Source organism: Gavialis gangeticus, unplaced genomic scaffold (assembly GCF_001723915.1).
Source record: "Gavialis gangeticus isolate Ggan-Ray unplaced genomic scaffold, GavGan_comp1, whole genome shotgun sequence".
Taxonomy (NCBI): domain Eukaryota; kingdom Metazoa; phylum Chordata; order Crocodylia; family Gavialidae; genus Gavialis; species Gavialis gangeticus.
Genome location: NW_017729018.1, coordinates 13,920,708 through 13,938,752, shown reverse-complemented (window position 1 = coordinate 13,938,752; position 18,045 = coordinate 13,920,708). Strand labels below are relative to the sequence as shown.

Sequence of the window (18,045 nt, the reverse complement as noted above, 5' to 3'; positions counted from 1 at the left end):
AGCACTAGCACATTAGGAAGGTCAAAGCTGCAGGACCCACGCAGGTCTTTAGTCATTAGCCTATTATATCAGGCACACAACTGCCTCAAAGCAGTATTAGGTACTGCACAGGTGTCACCTGAGGCTACAGAGGTACAATCACATGGTGTCACATCATACTTGTTCTCCAGTAGATCAGGTCGATGAGTGCTTTTGGTTTTTAGGAATGAACCTGAGCAAACGTGCCTTTTACCCAGGCTGGCAGTCACAAGGAGTTAACAAGGGACATAGGCCAAGATGCAGTTCTGCCCTATCCCCATGTTGTGAGAGACTATATTTTACTGCCAACAGATCAACGCTGACCCACTACTATTAGGGTACTCAGGTGTGGCTATTTTTACTTGGGGGAAACTTCACTTTCCTCTCTCAGCAGCAGCATCCTGTGACGCTGCATAAGGAGCATCTCTCTTTTAGGGAGATGCAGAGGCAGGCACTGGTGCTGAAATCAAGGGAAGGGGCAGGTTTTCTGCACCATGCTCTTGGAAAGCCCCAGAGGTCAGAATTGCAAGCATGGTGGTAACTCAGGAGTCACCCACATCCCAGTGGCACTGCAGAGAGAAGAATTAATCTACACACTTTACCCAAAAGGAACATCCACCTCACGTATGACCCAACTTGGGGAAGAATTACTTTCACTCCAGCAAGCAAAGTAAGAGCTACGCAGGTCCAGAAAAGGTTTTATTAGGAATGTTTAAGGTACAGTGTTGCAAACTCTTCTGCACTGTATTTTAAACAAGCAGTTCAGGTGCTAGTTAAGTCACAACATGGGCTTAAAGGCCACACATCTCCAAGCAGCTACGTGATACACACAAGCTTGGCATTGGCTCGCTGGCTGCGCGAGACCATGCCACGCTGAGAGATGCGAGACCAACTTGCATGATGAACTCTTCACACTGCCAGAGGCTTTGTGCATCACCCTCAAGTTCCCAAGGTACCGCAGCCTGGATCCGCAGCCTGGGTCCCCCTCCCCGAGTCCTCACGCGCTGGGGGCGTACTGCATGACCAACCGGTCAAAGTCATTCTCCTTAAAATCAATCAAGAACAAAATAGAGATGCTTGGTTTTCTGCTACTGAAGGATGAATGCCCAGTGGGCCAGAGAAGAGGCTACCACACCTGTAAAGTGCATGCAATACCAAGCTTTGAGTAGCCTAAATCAGCTGTTATCAACTTTGTCTGTATGAGAAACTTCCATGCCCTTATCTTACAAGGCTTTCCTCCCATCCCATCCCCTTCCCTAGCAAGGCTCAGCCAGGATCCTCCTCCTACTCAGCCAAACAAGAAGGACAGAGTGGGCACAACCCTCAGACTGAGAACCCTCTCTAAGCTATAGTTTGTCACAGGTCTGGGCAGGTATCCCTCCTCTGATTACTACTTTGTTCAAATATCTAAGGCTGTCTTCACAACCACAAGGGCTGGAATCTGGATTTTTACTTCTAAACAAAAAAAGTGAAAGTGGAAGGATGAGCTTGATCTTCCCAAAACCTGGTTGTGACCTGCTCGAGTTATCAATGCTTACAGATGGAGAACCACTACTGTAAGCAACCTGCTGGGCTAATTCAGGCAATGCCATGACCCATGATACCACTAGATTGGAACGTGAACTGGTTACCTTTGCCTGATACTCCTTTATAAACGGGTGGTTTTTATGTGCATCTTTTAATTGTGACAGGTAGCGATTTGTAACCTAGGAGAAAGAGAAACAGATCACTTATGCACCAAGGTGGGAGGACAGAAAGCCAAGCTGAAACAACAGGCACTTTAGAATTTGCTTCCAGAGAGCTTTACAACCTCTCGTTTCCCTCCCACTAATTCCAGGGTGAGTATCACCTCCAGTTCAGATCAGGATAAGATTCTCCTATGTCCTGACCACCAGGAGCCCCAGCATGAATCAAGAGGAGCTATGGATGCTCATCACCTTTGGAAAAAAAAAATCAGACCTTAAATGACATGCGCAAAGTTATGCTGGGTTGAGGCAAAGCTAGAACTGGGACTCAGGAGTTGCAGGCTACTGCTCCTGCATTCCTTCACCCCAAACTTCCCTCTCAACCATATGGAAATGCTCAAGTTGAGACAAAGGTACAATACTCAGCTGATAATCTACAACGGGGTTAAAATATTCCAGTTATGGAAGGAGCCTGCAAGACCTTAAAGCCCAAGCAAGCTCGCTACTCAGTATCAGGAGGAGGCTCACCACATTTAGGGGAGAACTAGCCTCACCTCTGGAGGTTTGCCCAGGTGCTGTGACAGGACAACGAAGTTGATTAAAGTCTCAGGGTGGCTGCTATCCTGAAAACAGAGAGAAACCAATCATTAGGCGCACCTGACCTGCTTCCCAGCCGTTTTAACCAGGTGCAACAGATTTCTGCAACTGGAAGCCAACCTCTCCTGAAGAAACCACAGCTCAAAGCACAGGAAGAGACAAGGTAAATAGTTTCATAGATTTAGGGTCGGAAGGGACCTAGTAGATCTTCTAGCCCGACCCCCCGCCAGGGCGGGAGAACAACAAAACCCCAAAACAAAAACGGGACTCAAATGAGTCCAGCCAGGTAGGCATCCAGCCTCTTCTTAAAGACCCCCAGGGTAGGGGCCAGCACCACTTCCCTTGGAAGTTGGTTCCAGCTCCTAGCCGCCCTAACTGTGAAGTAGTTTTTGCGGATGTCCAATCTATACCTCCTCTCCATCAACTTGTGCCCATTACTCCTTGTTATGCCAGTGGGCGCTAGGGGAAACAGCGTCTCCACCAAACCCTTCTGGTCCCCCCTAGTGAGTTTATAGACAGTCACTAGGTCCCCCCTCAGCCTTCTCTTGTGGAGGCTGAATAGGTTCAGGTCCCGCAGTCTCTCACTGTAGGGTCTGCCCTGTTGTCCCCGGATCATGCGGGTGGGCCCTCCTCTGGACCCTCTCTATGTTGTCCACATCCCTCTTGAAATGGGGCAGAGCCACTAAAAAGTAATACCTTCCTTAGTGAATACAAGATGGGTAGGTGTGTTCTAAGGCAGGAAGATGAAAGCCAAAAAGTTGGCCATCCAAGGGTGGGGATTTCTCTGTAATGTGCAGCCTCATGGAATGAAATATATTATACACAATAAAGTAAGGCCCAGTCTACTCATAACTGGACAACCTGCTTGAGGCTGTCCGGAGCCTCACAGAGAATTCAGAAGGAAACAGGACTTACAAAAAATGCTATGGAATTAAAACACATTTAGAAAGTTTCCTGGAGGCTGCAAACAAACAAGGTGGGGCACAAAAGCAGAATCTGAGATTAACCTTTTACAAAAGGGTCTTAGAAATGTATACAGGAAGTTGAACCATAAGAACTTGCTGTATCTCAGTTTTTCAATAGGAAAGATTTGAAACCACAGTTATGTTGTCATACTACCTTGTCCAATGCCTCTTGAAGCACGCCCTCTGCATCCTCCCATTTGCTCTGAGCCATGTAGCATGCGGCTTGCCCATTGAGCAGAAGCAGGGTGGGTGAACTTTTGTCTGCCATCTCTTGGAAGATGTAATAAGCATCCTGTAATTTCTCACCACCCTAGAAAGATTGCGACAATTGATTTCATAGACATTAGGGCTGGAAGGGACCTCTCAAAAGATCATCAAGTCCAGCCCCCTGCCCAAAGGAAAGGAAGTCAGCTGGGGTCATAGGATCCCAGCAAGATAAGCATCCAATTTGCTCTTGAAGCTGTTCAATGCAGGTGCTTGAACCACCTCCAATGGCAGCCTGTTCCGACCTTGGGGGCTCAGTCAGTAAAGAAGTTCTTCCTTATGTCCAGCCTGAAACGGTCTTGTAGTAGTTTATGACCATTCGACCTCGTCATCCCTTGGGGCGCTCTGGTGAACAAACGTTCCCCCAGATACTGGTGGTTACCCCTGATAAACTTATAGGTGGCCATCAGATCACCCCTAAGCCTGCGCTTTTCCAGGCTAAAGAGCCCCTTTGCTCTCAGCCTGTCATCGTAAAGTCTGCTTTCCTGACCTCTGATCATGCGCGTGGCTCTTCTCTGGACTCTCTCAAGCTTCTCCACATCCTTTTTGAATTGTGGAGCCCAAAACTGGATGCAGTACTCCAGCTGCAGCCTCACTAAGGCCGAGTACAAGGGGAGAATGATGTCCCGGGATTTGCCTGAGAAGCATCTATGGATGCAAGTCAGCATTTTGGTCGCTTTACTAGCCGCAGCATCGCATTGCAGGCTTATGTTCATCTTGTGGTCAATGATGACCCCCATGATGATCTGTGTTACTGCTGTGCTAAACCAAGAAGAATGCACGCAACTGTTTCAGATGAAGGCCTGAACACTGCAAAAGCAATGCAGCTCCACCACTCAGCTGAATCATCTCTCTTTGATCAGCGGCAGTCTGTGTACTGGACGCAGGGCAGCTGGGAAGTCCAAGATATTTGAGTAATTTAACTCTAACGTAAATGCAGCATTTACATTCCTCCAATTTAGTTTGCACACCTTGGCTGAAGGATGTCTGAGGGTATTTGAGTAATAGAGCTAAGCACGCTGCCAGCCTATAATACTCACTATTGCTAGATTCACCCAGGCAGTAGCCAGCTGAGTGAGGGTGGCATCCTCATCTTGTTCCTGCATCTTCTTTAGCTCCTTGCTGCATGAACACAAACAGAAGTCAAAGAATGTGGAACGGACAGAGTACCGTTTGGTTCTTTAAGATACACACTTGGGGCTTGAGAAAAGAGAGAGAAGCTTGCTGCCTTTGCATCTCAGGGATTCAGAGTGGTTTGTGACTGGTTCTGTATAGCCATATCCTCCCCTGTCCCTGAGGCACAATGGTACTGGGCTATCTCCAGCATGTGGGAAGCACCTCAAGTGTCAGCAGAAGGCAGTTCTGCCCCCCTTGTGGAAAGCAGTGACCCACTCCCTGGAAATGCAAATCAATCTCAACCTTATTGGCCAGAGGCTGCCACATTGCTCACATCCCAGCCAGGCAAAGGCTCCTGTCCACTACACCTATGACCATCAACTTCAGAAGCTGTCCCATGGGCACTGAATACAGAGCAAAACTGGAACTGAACATTGCAGCCTGTGGGACTAGGTAGATTAAATTTTCTTCTCAAGAGGTCAGAATCAACAAGCCTGGAGAGCACACATTCTCAAAACACAAGGAACTGAACATACAAGCTATCAGAGATGTGTGGCACATTGGAGAAGGCAACCTTACCGAGCTAGATCCAATCTGTCGAGCTTCAGAAGTATCTGGATCATCATGGCCATGCTGCAGGGAACAAAGACAATCAGATCTGCAGCCTCTTGGGTACTTGGCTCTTTACATATCCCCTGTACACTGCAGCATCTAGAATCCAGGCATCCTTCCAGGAACTGTCCCCCCAGAGGCCTGGGGCCAGCAATCATTATGACAGTGTTCCTCTTTTTGCATCAAGGATTACATTCTTAGCTGTCTCCAGTCCTACATCTATTTCTGCTCTTAGGTCTACCTGATCCCCCAGTTAATTTCCAATGAGTGCTTTATAACATGTTCTTACCAAGTGCTTATTTCAATTTGTGAAGCATAAAACCAAGATCACCCCCTTTTTATTACAATGCAACCTCATTATAACAAACTCCCTTGGAACCATGATAGAGTTCATTAAAAAGAGGGTGTGTGCACTTTAAAAGGATTAGTCAATTTGCTGAACCCTAATAACGAAGAAGTTGGATCCTGCTGTGAGGATTATTAAAAGTGGAGGCTTCTTATACAGAGTAGTACTGTACTGTTAAATAAAAAGTATGGATTTGCAAAAACAGATTGGTAGCATAAGAGTGATGTTGTAGCCATGACAGTCCAGAAATTACACAAGAGGCAAGGATTTTTTTAGATTGGTATCTTTTATTGGACCAACTATGTAGTTGGGATAAGTTAGACGAGCTTTTGAATGCAAGACATTCTTTGTCAAATCTCTGGCAGAGTCCAATAAAAGATATCACTCTAAGAAATCCCCATCTGTCACAGGAGTAGATCAGCATTTAGTTGCAGTCAAAATTACTGAAGCGGAACAGGAAATCAGCAGACCTTCCCCATTCTGAATCCTGAGGCATGTCTTAGTGCTTAAATCTCCAATATAAAACATCTGGTCTCATTTAACTCAGTTTCTGTGGGTCAAGTATAACTCAACACTGCTGCAGCCCACAGCATCAGGACACTAAGACGGGTCTTGCCTACGGACACAGCCTGGATATTTGAACCCCCCTCAGGCAGTCTGCTACTTAGGATGCAGAGACAATGCCAGCAAGTAGAAACAAGCATCTTATTTTACTGTCTTTGCAACAATAAAAAAGCAGGCTGTATTATCTGGGCATGTGGCAGGAAAGTCTGCTCCCACTCACTGACTGCTCCATCACTACAGCACTGGAACTCATCTCAATAACCATGAACATCCAAGATAACAAATCTTGTGTTCCTTAAATACACACTGGGCAAGGGTGTGTCTTAGTCTTGGGTGAAGCCAAATCACCCATCATTTAAAAGGTCAGCACCTCACTGAAATAGCATCTGCTCAGTGCCTCACAGTTTCCTAATAAGCTTTAACATAAGTCAACTGTTGCCCATTTGCATGGCAGACTGTCCTCATATAATGAAGAGTGCAGCTTTGTGACCATCCCCGGTTGTCTGAGCTGGACTTACCACTCCAAGCTTTCCCCTTGGTGCAGCGTGCGCAGAGCTGCATCAGGGTTTTTGTCATGAAAATAGATGGAAGCTGCCATGAGCAAGAAAGTTGTATTGGTCACGTCAACACTTTTTGCCATCTTCTTGTCCAAATCAGCAACAATTGCATCCCTGGGAAGAAAAGAATAAGGGTTAGGGAATAAGTCACTGACTTGCCAAAACAAGCAAGAAACAATGACCTCAGCAGAAAGACTCCATGGGATTCTTTAAATTAAGTGTTTTGGACTAAATAAACCAACAGTGAAGAAAGAGGAGTGTTTTTCTTGCCCCCAGTACTCAAAAATAAACCAAGGGAATTTTACTAAATAGGACCAACAATATAGCAAAGCTGAAGAGTTCTAGTTCAAATTGGTAAGCTTTCAGCAATATAGTCAAAGTGCCTGAAATCAGCTATTGAAAAGTAGTGATAGATATGCAGATAGTCCTCTTCTAATGCCAATTAAATTGAGCTGTGCACCTTTAAAAACTCAGTTCAGCAAGCAGAAGTTAGAAGGACAGACAGATCACTAGTTGGATCAACCAGCAGGAAATGCTTAAATAAGAACTGCTTGAGTTCACTGTTATGACTTAAAGTTTGAGTGTATTTTAGTGTGCATTGCCACTGAAAACACAAGTAGATACCTGGCTGTGGACTGTTAAAAGTGCATCAACCTTTTGTTAATATGCTAAAGAATACATTGTTCAACACACCAACAAACCTCAATACTCGTTTTTATCCCGCATAAATCAGTTTCAGGGCAACGATATTCTGATCTGCTGAATTTGGAGCACGAGAAAAGGAGCATAAACATGGGCCATGATCCTACATAATTTCAAACAAGGCTACATGCCATCAAAGGATTGCCCCCAGCCATATTTCATTACAGGACCAGAGCCACATACAGCAGTGACCAAGGTCACTCCTATTATCAAAATTAGTTCTTCCCCTAGAAACCAGATTGCTGTAATAGTGTCCGACTTACCTCTGACTCTCACTCGAAAGATATTCTGCAAACATTTTCACTGCCTGGAGTTCCGGGCAAGCATTGGCTCTGATTTCATCTAGCACAACACCATATTTTCTCTGTTGAGATGAAAGGGAAAGAGTCTGTAAAATGTTATTTGGGACACAAGTGTTGAAGATATGGCCCGTGGAGCCCTCTGATTCAGCCCATGGGCCTCAAGCTGAACCAGTATGCCAGGGCACGTGCTCCACATGATGTCCATGCCAGACTGGCCCTACACAGGCACTGCATGCAGTGGGCACCCCGTGCCAGCCCCACATGCCTCGTGCAGTGTGAACCCCATGCTGGGGCTGACGTGCTGCATACAGTGTGCAGGGGGCCAATCAGGCCCACAAACTGGCCCCACATAGAGCCAGCGCATGGGTCCAGTCCAGTGTGGGCACCTCACAGAGCGCATGCTCCATGCACGGGCCCCAGACCAGGGCTGGCGCATGTTGCACACAGGGCTGATCCAGGGCATGCAGTGCATGTTGTGTCTGCACCAGACTGGCTCTGGTGTGTGGGGCCAGTTTATGGGTCCAGTCCAGCCCACACTCGTTATCCAGCCTATGGGGCCAGATGAGTTTGACACCCCTGATTTAGAACAAAGAAAAAAAATAGTTGACTATAAAACAATATGGGTTAATCTTTGTCACGTGTTCTGACTTGCTCAGAATCTAAGACAGGCTAGGGAGGTAGAGCAAAGACCACCACTGCACGAGTCGCTATTAACCAGTATATTCCCGAGTGCAACCTGAGATGATTAAGCAAAGAACTTTACAAAACAAACTTCCCCAATATTTAAATCACCTAGAATAGGCTGGTCATTTCTCCCCGCTTATTCCTACACACTTAGGCTCAGACTGAGACACTTGAGTCACAAGAAGCCCTGCAACTTCTCACCTATTGCTCTTCACAGAAAACATGATTTATTTATTTGTTTTACTGCGTGTACTGGACAGATCTTTCCTGCAGCCATGAATTATGCAGCATGTACTATCCAGCACCATCCATCGTTAACTAAAAACATTGCCTTTTTTCTTTTAAACAGGACTGGTTTTGACACCTTCAGGTGCCTACACCACTGCAGCTCTTTGACTTCGAGCATCACTGCCCCAGCACAGACCTAGCCCGACTAGGTTCCCCAGTACTTCCAGAAAAGGTCTCTAATAAGAATGCAAAATGCTGATTTTATGCTGAACATTAACGTGAATCACATAACAAAAGGTCAGCTGCACCCTGGAGCTAAACAATGGCAAAGACAGGCCGAGCACAGGCAGGGGCTGCATGCAGGGAGAAGCACAGCAAGGGCAGGAGAACGGGGGGATTGCTATCCTACAACGTTGGCTCTTTGGGACCTCCTTCTTCCATCTCTGATGTAGACCCAGCCGCAATGATCGTTTTCCATTTAGATGATCAGGCCAGACACTTGCACCAGGCTGTGATACCTCCATCGCATTTGCAGACGGGGCATCAAATCATTTGACACACCGCGACCAGAGAGTTTTGAACACCGTGGTCATGCATCAAGTCCCTACGAGTCAGAGCTGCCGCAGCGGATCAAACCCAGGGGCCTTTGGCACTGGGTCTCTCTCAGGCTGCTTATCTGGGCTCCTGAGGACCCACTGAGGATGGCAACAACACCTCTGAGGCACAGCAATGCCTCCAGCTTCCTCCGGGCTTTGCAGGCAAAACCACACGCCCCCAACTCCAGCTGGAGCAACTCTCCACTCACGTGTAAAGCGAGGTGCAGGCCCGGCAACGTCGGACCAAGCCTCCCTCCCCACCCCCCAGCCCCGCTGCTCACCTGGGCGATGTAGGCGCGGTAGAGGAAAACGTCCCGCTCCACCTCGCGCTCGGGACTGGACAGCTGTGGGGTGACAGGAGGGACAATCACTTCAGTGCCGGGGCGGGGGGGACCTCACAGGCACAGCCTGGGGCTTGGGGCCCTAAAGTGACATTGGGGGGCGGCACAGCCCCCCATGGTGGTGGGGGCTGTTGGGGGAGGGGATGCTTGACAGGCTCAGACCCTCCCTCCTGGGGGCTGTGGGCGGGTGGGGCACCTGACAGGACCGAGCCCCGTCCCACCGGGGCTGTGGGGGGGCTATAGGGAAGGGGCCGCCTGACAGGCTCAGACCCTCACCCCTGGGGGCTGGGGGGGGCACCTTGACGCGCTGCGCCTCGTTGATGGCGGCCTGGAAGGCCCCGATGTAGAAGCTGTTCTTGACGTCGAAGAGTTCGTCCGCGTCCCCCGCCGAACTCCCCCCGACCCCCGTCGCCGCTCCTGCCGCCATGACACCTGCCCGACACGTCTCCGGAAGCCGCCACGCGCGGGGGACGCCGGGAGCCGTAGTCTTCCCCCTCACAGAGAACAAGTCAATGGCAGCGCGCAGTGTCACTTCCTGAGCGCCGGAAATGGGGTGGAAAGCGGGGGAGCGGTGACGTACCGGGCGTGCGCCTGAAGCGGGGGGTGGGCGCGGGCATGGCCGGGTTCGGCGCGCTGGGGCTGGCGGCTTGGCTGGCGGAGCAGGCGGGGCGCCTGGGCCTGGTGCGCCCCAGCGCCGTGCAGGCCGCCTGCATCCCGCCCGTCCTGGAGGGTGAGTGCTCCCGGGGGAGGCTGCGGGCCGGGAACGGTCCCTGGAAGGGTCCTGACTTCACGTGTCCCCTCGCGCAGGTCGCGACTGCATGGGCTGCGCCAAGACCGGCAGCGGGAAGACGGCGGCCTTCGTCCTGCCCGTCCTGCAGAAGCTCTCGGAGGACCCCTACGGCATCTTCTGCCTGGTGCTGACGCCCACCAGGTAGGGGCGGGTCGGTGGCCTGTCCCGTCACAGGTTTCGTAGTCATTTGGGGCTGGACGAGACCTCGCACGTCGCCGGGGCAGGAACGAGCGGGTGACCCCGGCGAGGTCTGGGCAGGCGCTTGCTGGATGCTGAGCCCTTGCCCGGAACTGCCTGATTCTCCCTTTCTCTCTCCCTGGTCCGGCGTGGAGGAGTAACGGAGCGGGCGGATATTTGTATCCATTGATGGCTTGGGAGTATCGCGCTTAATGGTACTAGATCAGAGTTAGGGTTCACATGAGTCCAACATCCTGCCTCCCAAAAACTGGTTTGGATTCGGCGTTGCAGCATAACTGGGCATCCCCATAAACATCCCATTTCACTTTGAATTTTCCTGAGTGTTGGGCCTTGTTGATGTTGTGTGTCAATAAATTACTTTATGAGCAAAGTGGGGGGGGAAAAATCTATTGGTTCTTAGGTTCCTGGTTCCAGCTGTGATTTCCCTGCGACCCTGTCCTTTGAGGTAAGAAAGACCGTCCCCATAATCTTTCTGTGCTTTCCCTCTTCCTCTCTCACAGGGAGCTGGCCTACCAGATTGCAGAGCAGTTCCGCGTTCTGGGAAAGCCGCTTGGATTGAAGGACTGCATCGTTGTCGGAGGAATGGGTAGGTATGGGCCGCCTCTGCCTGGTTTGCTTCAGGGCTGTTTAAGGAACCGCGAGCTGAAACCATACGGTGACTTTGGGGGAATCTGTGATTATCCAGAAGCCGTGGCATTCTCCCTATTGGTAAAATCTCACATTCAGCGCCAAAATGTGGCATCTCTTGGTTTTCCAGGCTCGGGGCCTGTCTATCCCTTTTCAACAACCACAGCAAGAAGGGAGAACTAATCCAGATTAGGATCTGGATGCTGGTCTGCTTTGTCACTGAAACAACAGTCTGAACAAAACAATATGTTTGTGAGATTTATTGTTGATTAAAAATATTACTTTACACATAAGCCAAGTTCAGCACATGTGGCTGCTCGTGTCTCATTGAGGGGACCCACCTTTGTGCTAGAAATGAAGGAAACATTTTACATGTAAACACTTCCTTGCTGTGTTTCAGACATGGTGGCCCAGGCACTGGAGCTCTCCCGCAAGCCTCATGTTGTCATTGCGACACCTGGCCGGCTGGCCGATCATCTCCGCAGCTCCAACACTTTCAGCCTCAAGAAGATCAAGTTCTTGGTAAGGTGGTGGTTCAGCTCCTTTCCTGCTTGAAGAATTTCTCCCGCATGACCTGCTATGCCTGGGCACATTAGCTTAGGTCAGAACTGGCGGTCCTGGCCCCCAGACCTGTGTTCAGCTCAGATCCTCCTGCCCTGCATTGCTGTTCTTCACAGCTGGGGTTGACGCTTGTTGTTTGCCTGTGGCTAAGGTTTTGGATGAAGCTGACCGGCTGCTGGAACAGGGCTGTACGGATTTCACCAAGGACCTCGAGGTGATTCTAGGAGCAGTCCCAACAAACAGGCAGACGCTGCTCTTCAGTGCCACACTGACTGACACACTTAATGAGCTGAAGAGTCTTGCCATGAACAAACCCTTCTTCTGGGAATCTCCGGCAGAGTAAGTTTCCTGCTTTGCTTCACGTTCAGTTCGCACATGCTTCCCCCTCTCCTGATGTTGCCCCTTCTCTTCACCCTGCCATTCCAGCTCCAAATTTGACCCATTGTGGCATCTAGGAATAACTCTCATGTGGCCTTTTCTCCCCATCCGCAAAACAGAGTGCGAACAGTAGACGAGCTGGATCAGCGCTACCTGCTTGTGCCAGAGAGAGTCAAGGACGCATACCTGGTCCATTTGATCCAGACATTCCAGGATGAGCACGAGGACTGGTCCATTATGATCTTCACCAGTACCTGCAAGTGAGTCCAGTGCCTCTCGCCATGGACCAGTTCATGTTATGGCTGCTAGGGCTCATCCCCCAGCCTCCTCCTTGTTATTAGCAAAGCCAGAAAAGCATTCACTATTCTAGCCCAAGCTGAACTTAGGGCAAGTCCTTCCCTACCTCCTGAGAAGGCCCCTGCAGGGCAGGCCTTGCAGTACCTAAAAATATAACTCTGTGGAGGGGCCTGGCCTAATTGCTTTGAGGGGGCCCTGCTTTTATCCTGACCAGCAGGGGATGGGAAAGCAGCACATCCTCCTCTTCCCTGGGAAGGAAACAGTGAGGGATTTAATGCGTGACATGAAGTTAATCCAAAGTTCCATCCTTCCATATCCACGTATCTTGGTGGACTGGAAAAGCCTTTAGTGCTCTTCAAAAAGCTTGACCTTTCCCAAGGGCCCTTGGCCTGCATTCCCTGACTCCCAAGAACAGCCAGTGTCCACAGAAGAGTTCATGCTAACTGTGGAGCAGGCATCTGGCCTGCTCGCCAAGCCAATGTGTTGCTGGTCAAGCACTGCTTTGTGGTGCTTGGAGAATGAGAGGCTCTGGACACTACCTGGTTGTGCCCTGGTTCACCCACTCCCATGAGGGCTGTGAATATAACGAGGAAATACTTCCTCCTTCAGGGATTGTCAGATCTTGAACATGATGCTGAAGAAGTTCAACTTCTCGTCGGTGGCTTTGCATTCCATGATGAAACAGGTGAGTGACTTGGTGGGGGTGACCTGTGGGGGTGCTGGGGCTGCTGTTGTCCTTCATCGTGATGGGTGCTACGCCTGCTGAATTTCTGACCGGGGCTTCGGCTTTTCTTCACTCATCTATTGAGCCAAAGGATTTGGGAGCTCTTTGGCTTTTGACTCCTGGTCCCTTCCTTTCTTGCTTCTCATGGGAGGGGCCAAGCCAAGCGGAAGGCATACAGGCCTGAGCCAGCCTCAGAAACCCATCTCTGCTGAGGTGCCTCAGCCATCACTTGCCCTCTGCTAGCCTAGCTCCAGACATGCCAATGTGGGCTAGTAGCCAGGTGCTATTTTTCGTGAGGCCGGAGAGAGCTACCCACAGCCCCTGAGGCTACAGCACTCCTAACTTGGATCCTTTTCCTTTTGCAGAAGCAGCGCTTTGCAGCCTTAGCCAAGTTCAAGTCCAGTGTTTTTAAGATCCTCATTGCCACAGATGTGGCTGCCAGGTAAGAGAAGGTGAAATTTCTCCCTCTGATGCTGAAAGTCTTGAGTGAGTTTCCACTCAAGGCAGCTGGTCCATTGTAGATAGTAGGGGCAGGGTTGGCAAATGGACAGTTTTGAGATCCTGCCTCTCCCCTCCTTGTCCAGTACAGAATTCCCCATTGTAGCACAGTCCAGGTTCGGGGCATGTTGTGGAGCGCCTCATATAGCTGGGGCAGCTGGATCCTCTGCTCAGCTCCTGCTGTGGAGTACTCTAGCCTGCCAGTTTGCTGGGAGGCAGATTGGCTTGTGGCAGGGGCTGGTTTGCTCTCTGGGCCTGAGGAGCATAATAGGTGCCAGGCAGGTTGCAGGGGGCAGTCTGTGCCACTTTGTGGTTGCTGGAAGCGCATGTGAAGCGATGGGTAAGTGCACGGAATCGGTTTGCCTCCTAACCGCAGGCCTGTGAGTGCCTTGTAGTCTCCAAGGGTTCTTGGTGAAAGCTGAGAACAGGAAATGGGAGTGTTTGTGTTGAACTGCTGCCACACCACCCCTGTGCTTGTGCTTCAGGGGGCTGGATATTCCCACTGTGCAAGTTGTCATCAACCACAACACCCCAGGCCTGCCCAAGATCTACCTCCACCGTGTGGGTCGTACAGCCCGAGCAGGTGAGTGAGGGAAGCTTGCAAGAGGCTCATAGGCAGTGGCAGCTCTGCACAGGAACTAGGTTGGGTGTACAGAAGAACTGTTCCCTTGTTGGGTTTATGGAGGCTCCCTTGTGGCTGCGGGGCAATCTTTTCAGTGCCAGATCAGCTTCTGGCCTCCTACCGTAGCAGTGCAGAGCACAGGTTCATTTGAACTGGAATCCCACCAGCCCATGGCAGAGGCATCTGTGCATGACCCTCCCTCTGGCTTGCTCCCCTCTGTTACCCCCCAGCCATTAAGCCAGCGCAGATGTGCTGGGCAGATGGTGCTTGGAGTAGTTGAGTCCCATCCGTCTCTTTGCTGTCCTCTTGGCTAGTGCATGGGGGGTGCTATTGGTCAGGCTCACATGGTAACCGGTGACCCTTTGCTGTCCTCCAGGCCGGCACGGGATTGCCATCACACTGGTGACACAGTATGACATCCACCTGGTGCATGCCATCGAGGAGCAGATCAGTAAGTGTGGAGCCTGGGTGCTGCCAGAAAGCATTAAGGACGGCCTAGCCTCCAGGGCTCTTGCACCCATGGATGCAGAGTTGGGTGAACTGATTCAAACTCTGCCTGGGTTGGAGAGTCCCACTTCAAGCCCAGATAAATGCAGGTGGCTGCACTGGCTTTGGCAGGGCTGCCCTACCTGTCTGTCCCCTGGCCCATCCCTGATATGTGCGCTTCTCCTGTGCCCTGGTTTAGAGACGAAGCTGCAGGAGTTCTCAGTCGAGGAGCGTGCTGTGCTTGACATCCTCACCCAGGTGAATGTCACCCGGCGGGAGTGTGAGATAGTAAGTGTGCACAGCAGGGATCCACCCCTGTGTTCCTGGCTTGGGCAGGGTGTGTGGCCTTCCCCTTGGATGTGCAGCAGGGGGGAGTCCGTGGAGCAGGGGGACTGCAGGACTCTCTTGTTTCTAGAGGAAGCCTGGGGGACGTTCTGAGGAGGCAGGGTTGCATCTGCCGTCCGATCCAGCCTGGGAGCACCCCAGAGAGATTGTTGCCCTGATTGGGAGCACTTGGGGATGGGGAGGGCCTGTCAGCTGCTGAGTTTGCAGGGACCTGGCTCAGCTTGGGGATTCCCAGCAAATGCAGCAACCCCTCTGGCTCAAACTGCTCCATGGAGCCGGACTGCTCCCCTGGGATCAGCCGCATGCCTGGCCCTCATGGCCCCTTTGCATTTTGTTTTGGCAGAAGTTGGAGGCAGCCAACTTTGATGAGAAGAAGGAAATAAACAAACGGAAGCAGATGATCCTGGAGGGCAAAGTGAGTGTCGTCCCCCCCCCAGCAGGCAGGGTTGGTGCACGATGTATCCCCAGGACAGGTGGCTGGGCCCAGGCATGGCAGGCACCTGGGAAGGGTGAGGTTGGCTGGCAGTGGGAGGCCAGCCTGGCCCCGCCACAGAGCATTAGCTCTTGGCGTTTGCCCCTCAGGACCCAGACCTGGAGGAGAAGAGGAAGGCGGAGCTGGCTAAGATCAAAAGGAAGAACAAGCAGTTTCGTGACAGCGTCCAGCAGACGCTACAGGAGCGGATGCAGCTCCAGGTGAAGAGGAAATTGCAGAAGCGAATGCGGCGGCGACAGTGCCTGGCGGCCAAGGAGGAGAAGTGAGAGCCCCAGGCCAGGGCGTGGACATGGGCGAGAGCAGCTGCTGGACAGCCTGACCTGGTGTGCTTCCAGCACCCTGGAGGCCCAAAACTGCTGGGGGAGGTGTCAATGGGTGGGGATCCCCCTGTCAGATGCCCTTTTGCCCCTTCCAGAGGTGCTTCTGGGGTAGCCCCTCATCCTGTTCTAGTCATCTGAAGGGGGCTCCTGGAAAAGGCGGGGGAAAGTGGGTCACTCAAGCTTGTTTCCCTTTTGTTCTGTTCCCTGTGAAGGGTCTGTCAGGAAACAGAAATGCTGCTGCTCACCAGGAGGCCATCTCCTGTCTCCTACCCAGGGCTGGTGCTTGCCACTCACTCTTGTTTATAGCTGTGGCTTCCCCCCTGAGCCAGAGTCTAAAAATACTGCGAGCAGCTCAGCTCAGTCCATTGCTGCCTGACCTGGCTCAGGGTGTCTGAAAGGGGAGGAGGGGCAGGGAAGGCCGTGAGTAAACAGGCTCTGGGCTTCTTGTGGTCACGCGTGAAGCCTCTTACCTGAACTCATGGATGCTCCTCTTGGATCTTGGTCTCGACCAATGTCCTCCTAGCTCGGCCTCTCCCTGGTGATCCTTGTGGATGCCCTGGGCCTGTCTTCTGAAAACAGGTTTCCCTTGCAGTGTCTTGCTTTAGTCAGTCTGAGTAGCTTCCAGCGCTCCCTGTCTTCTGATCAGCAAGGACTTGGCTTTTCTGCCATAGCGAGTCTCTTACTGTCCTGGGGTGATGTCCCCTTGGTCAGTGCCATGGTGGCTCTCATCCTGCTCCCTCCATATGAGCCTGTGGCACAAACAATGTCAATCAGCAGAGCCACTCTGGACCTGCCCTGCAAATGGGGTGCTCATGCCAAGAGCAGCCCTGGATGTCCTGGGATGGGGTTTGCCTGGACATGCCCTGCAGGGGAGAGGGGGAGTCCTCAGGGCCTGGGTCAGAGCTGAGCCCCTCTGAGGTATGTGTCTACTTTTGTGCTTCCTTGAAGAGCTGCAAATCCCAGAGGCCCAGCCTTGCCCGCATGCCTGCCCGAGGGTGGGGGTTCGGTCCCTCTTTTCTCCTGATTTTAATAGCGAGTTTGATTCTCTGGTGCCTTATGTGCTGGTTGTAGCTCCCTATGGCCACTGCCTGCTGGCTCCCGGGACAGTTCTTCCACCCAAATAAATGTTCACTTGGTGTAAGTGTCTGGGTTTCCCCCACTTCTGCCCCTATTGTGGCGGCTGCTGTTTGGCTGGAAGCTGTGCCTCTTGCAGCATTTGGCATAAGGTTGGGGCTGAGCGACCTGCTGAGATGAGGCTGGAGCAACCATAAGTCAGTGCACAAGGAGGCTTTTCCAAGGTGACCCTGTGGCTGTGCCTCGGTGCTACAAGTGCAGTGTGGGGCCTGCAGGTCCAGCTGGGTGCTTTGGGTGCACCTAGAGAAGTGTGGTATGGCCTGGCAGGGAGGAGCCCTGGAGGGAGCTTGCACATGGTTGTGGCAGCTGTAGCAGTGAATGGGTTTGACTGGGTTGCTTGCTCCATGCACACAAAGTGCATGCACAGCCCCACGTGTGCTGCTGGCGCAGCAGTGATGAAACCCTCCCTGGAGCAGGAGGCTCTTGCGTTTCTGCGCTGCCTCTGAGTCTCTTGGCAGCGATCCCCGTCCTGACCAGATACTGCTGTCTGAAGTGTCTGCCACTCTCCCTGCTGGCATTTTCTGTCTCCTTCCAGCATGCGGCGACAGGCGAGGGCTGCATTGTGATATCTTCTTGCTGCCTCCTCTGGCACCTGGAGCAGGTGCCTCTGCACGGGGAGGCGGCGTTCTCATGCGCACTCAAGCAGGGGGTCTTGGGAGTGTTTGGGATGGCTTGGGCTGGGACGGGGCCGTTGCCCACCAGCTCATGTATTCACATCTACCCAGTCCAGGGCCCCTGTGCTGTAAATTCGTTCTCAGCCTGGCTTTTCAGTCCCTCATTGCCTGTCAGCCCCGCTGACATGCCTACCCCTGGCCCTGCAGGCCGTGCTCTTGGCTTCTGTCTGCCATGCCGGTGTTCGTATGTGTGGGGGGGAAGAAATCTGCCCCCATTTTACTAGGACTGCTTCAGGGGCTGCTGTGGGTGGGTGGCAGAACCCAGGAGTCCTAGCTCCTACACCTGGTCGTGCGCATCTGCGCCAACCCCTGTGCTGCCAT

The 18,045-nt window shown here is 51.7% G+C and overlaps 2 protein-coding genes across 2 annotated transcripts; one reads left to right on the top strand and one right to left on the bottom strand.

Annotated features, from left to right (window-relative positions):
• Window positions 1–689: 689 nt before the first annotated feature.
• COPE (coatomer protein complex subunit epsilon) lies at window positions 690–10,019 on the bottom strand. Its single transcript, XM_019513618.1, has 10 exons — window positions 9,876–10,019; window positions 9,518–9,580; window positions 7,690–7,790; window positions 6,686–6,838; window positions 5,225–5,278; window positions 4,570–4,651; window positions 3,420–3,575; window positions 2,258–2,326; window positions 1,650–1,724; window positions 690–1,063 (listed from the first exon to the last, which is right to left on the bottom strand). The coding sequence occupies exons 1-10, from the start codon at window positions 10,002–10,004 to the stop codon at window positions 1,016–1,018; spliced, it is 930 nt and encodes a 309-aa protein (XP_019369163.1). The 5' UTR covers window positions 10,005–10,019; the 3' UTR covers window positions 690–1,015.
• Window positions 10,020–10,166: 147 nt separating this feature from the next.
• DDX49 (DEAD-box helicase 49) lies at window positions 10,167–15,868 on the top strand. The gene is made up of 13 exons (XM_019513617.1): window positions 10,167–10,307; window positions 10,385–10,508; window positions 11,066–11,151; window positions 11,593–11,714; window positions 11,905–12,092; window positions 12,251–12,391; window positions 13,038–13,113; window positions 13,518–13,594; window positions 14,136–14,233; window positions 14,649–14,723; window positions 14,958–15,046; window positions 15,447–15,518; window positions 15,686–15,868. Exons 1-13 carry the CDS (start codon window positions 10,193–10,195, stop codon window positions 15,860–15,862), a joined length of 1,440 nt encoding a protein of 479 aa, XP_019369162.1. The 5' UTR covers window positions 10,167–10,192; the 3' UTR covers window positions 15,863–15,868.
• The last annotated feature ends 2,177 nt before the right edge of the window (window positions 15,869–18,045 follow it).

What these genes read in the sequence shown, in the direction of transcription:
- COPE (XM_019513618.1), bottom strand. Translation starts at nt 10,004, where the DNA reads ATGGCGGCAGGAGCGGCGACGGGGGTCGGGGGGAGTTCGGCGGGGGAC. An exon ending in ACGAGGCGCAGCGCGTCAAG is followed by an intron (nt 9,581 to 9,875) that starts GTGCCCCCCCCA and finishes GTCACCCCACAG; the next exon opens with CTGTCCAGTCCCGAGCGCGA. An exon ending in CCTGGGTGAATCTAGCAATA is followed by an intron (nt 3,576 to 4,569) that starts GTGAGTATTATA and finishes CAATCTTTCTAG; the next exon opens with GGTGGTGAGAAATTACAGGA.
- DDX49 (XM_019513617.1), top strand. Translation starts at nt 10,193, where the DNA reads ATGGCCGGGTTCGGCGCGCTGGGGCTGGCGGCTTGGCTGGCGGAGCAG. An exon ending in ATCTTCACCAGTACCTGCAA is followed by an intron (nt 12,392 to 13,037) that starts GTGAGTCCAGTG and finishes TTCCTCCTTCAG; the next exon opens with GGATTGTCAGATCTTGAACA. An exon ending in CCCGGCGGGAGTGTGAGATA is followed by an intron (nt 15,047 to 15,446) that starts GTAAGTGTGCAC and finishes TTGTTTTGGCAG; the next exon opens with AAGTTGGAGGCAGCCAACTT.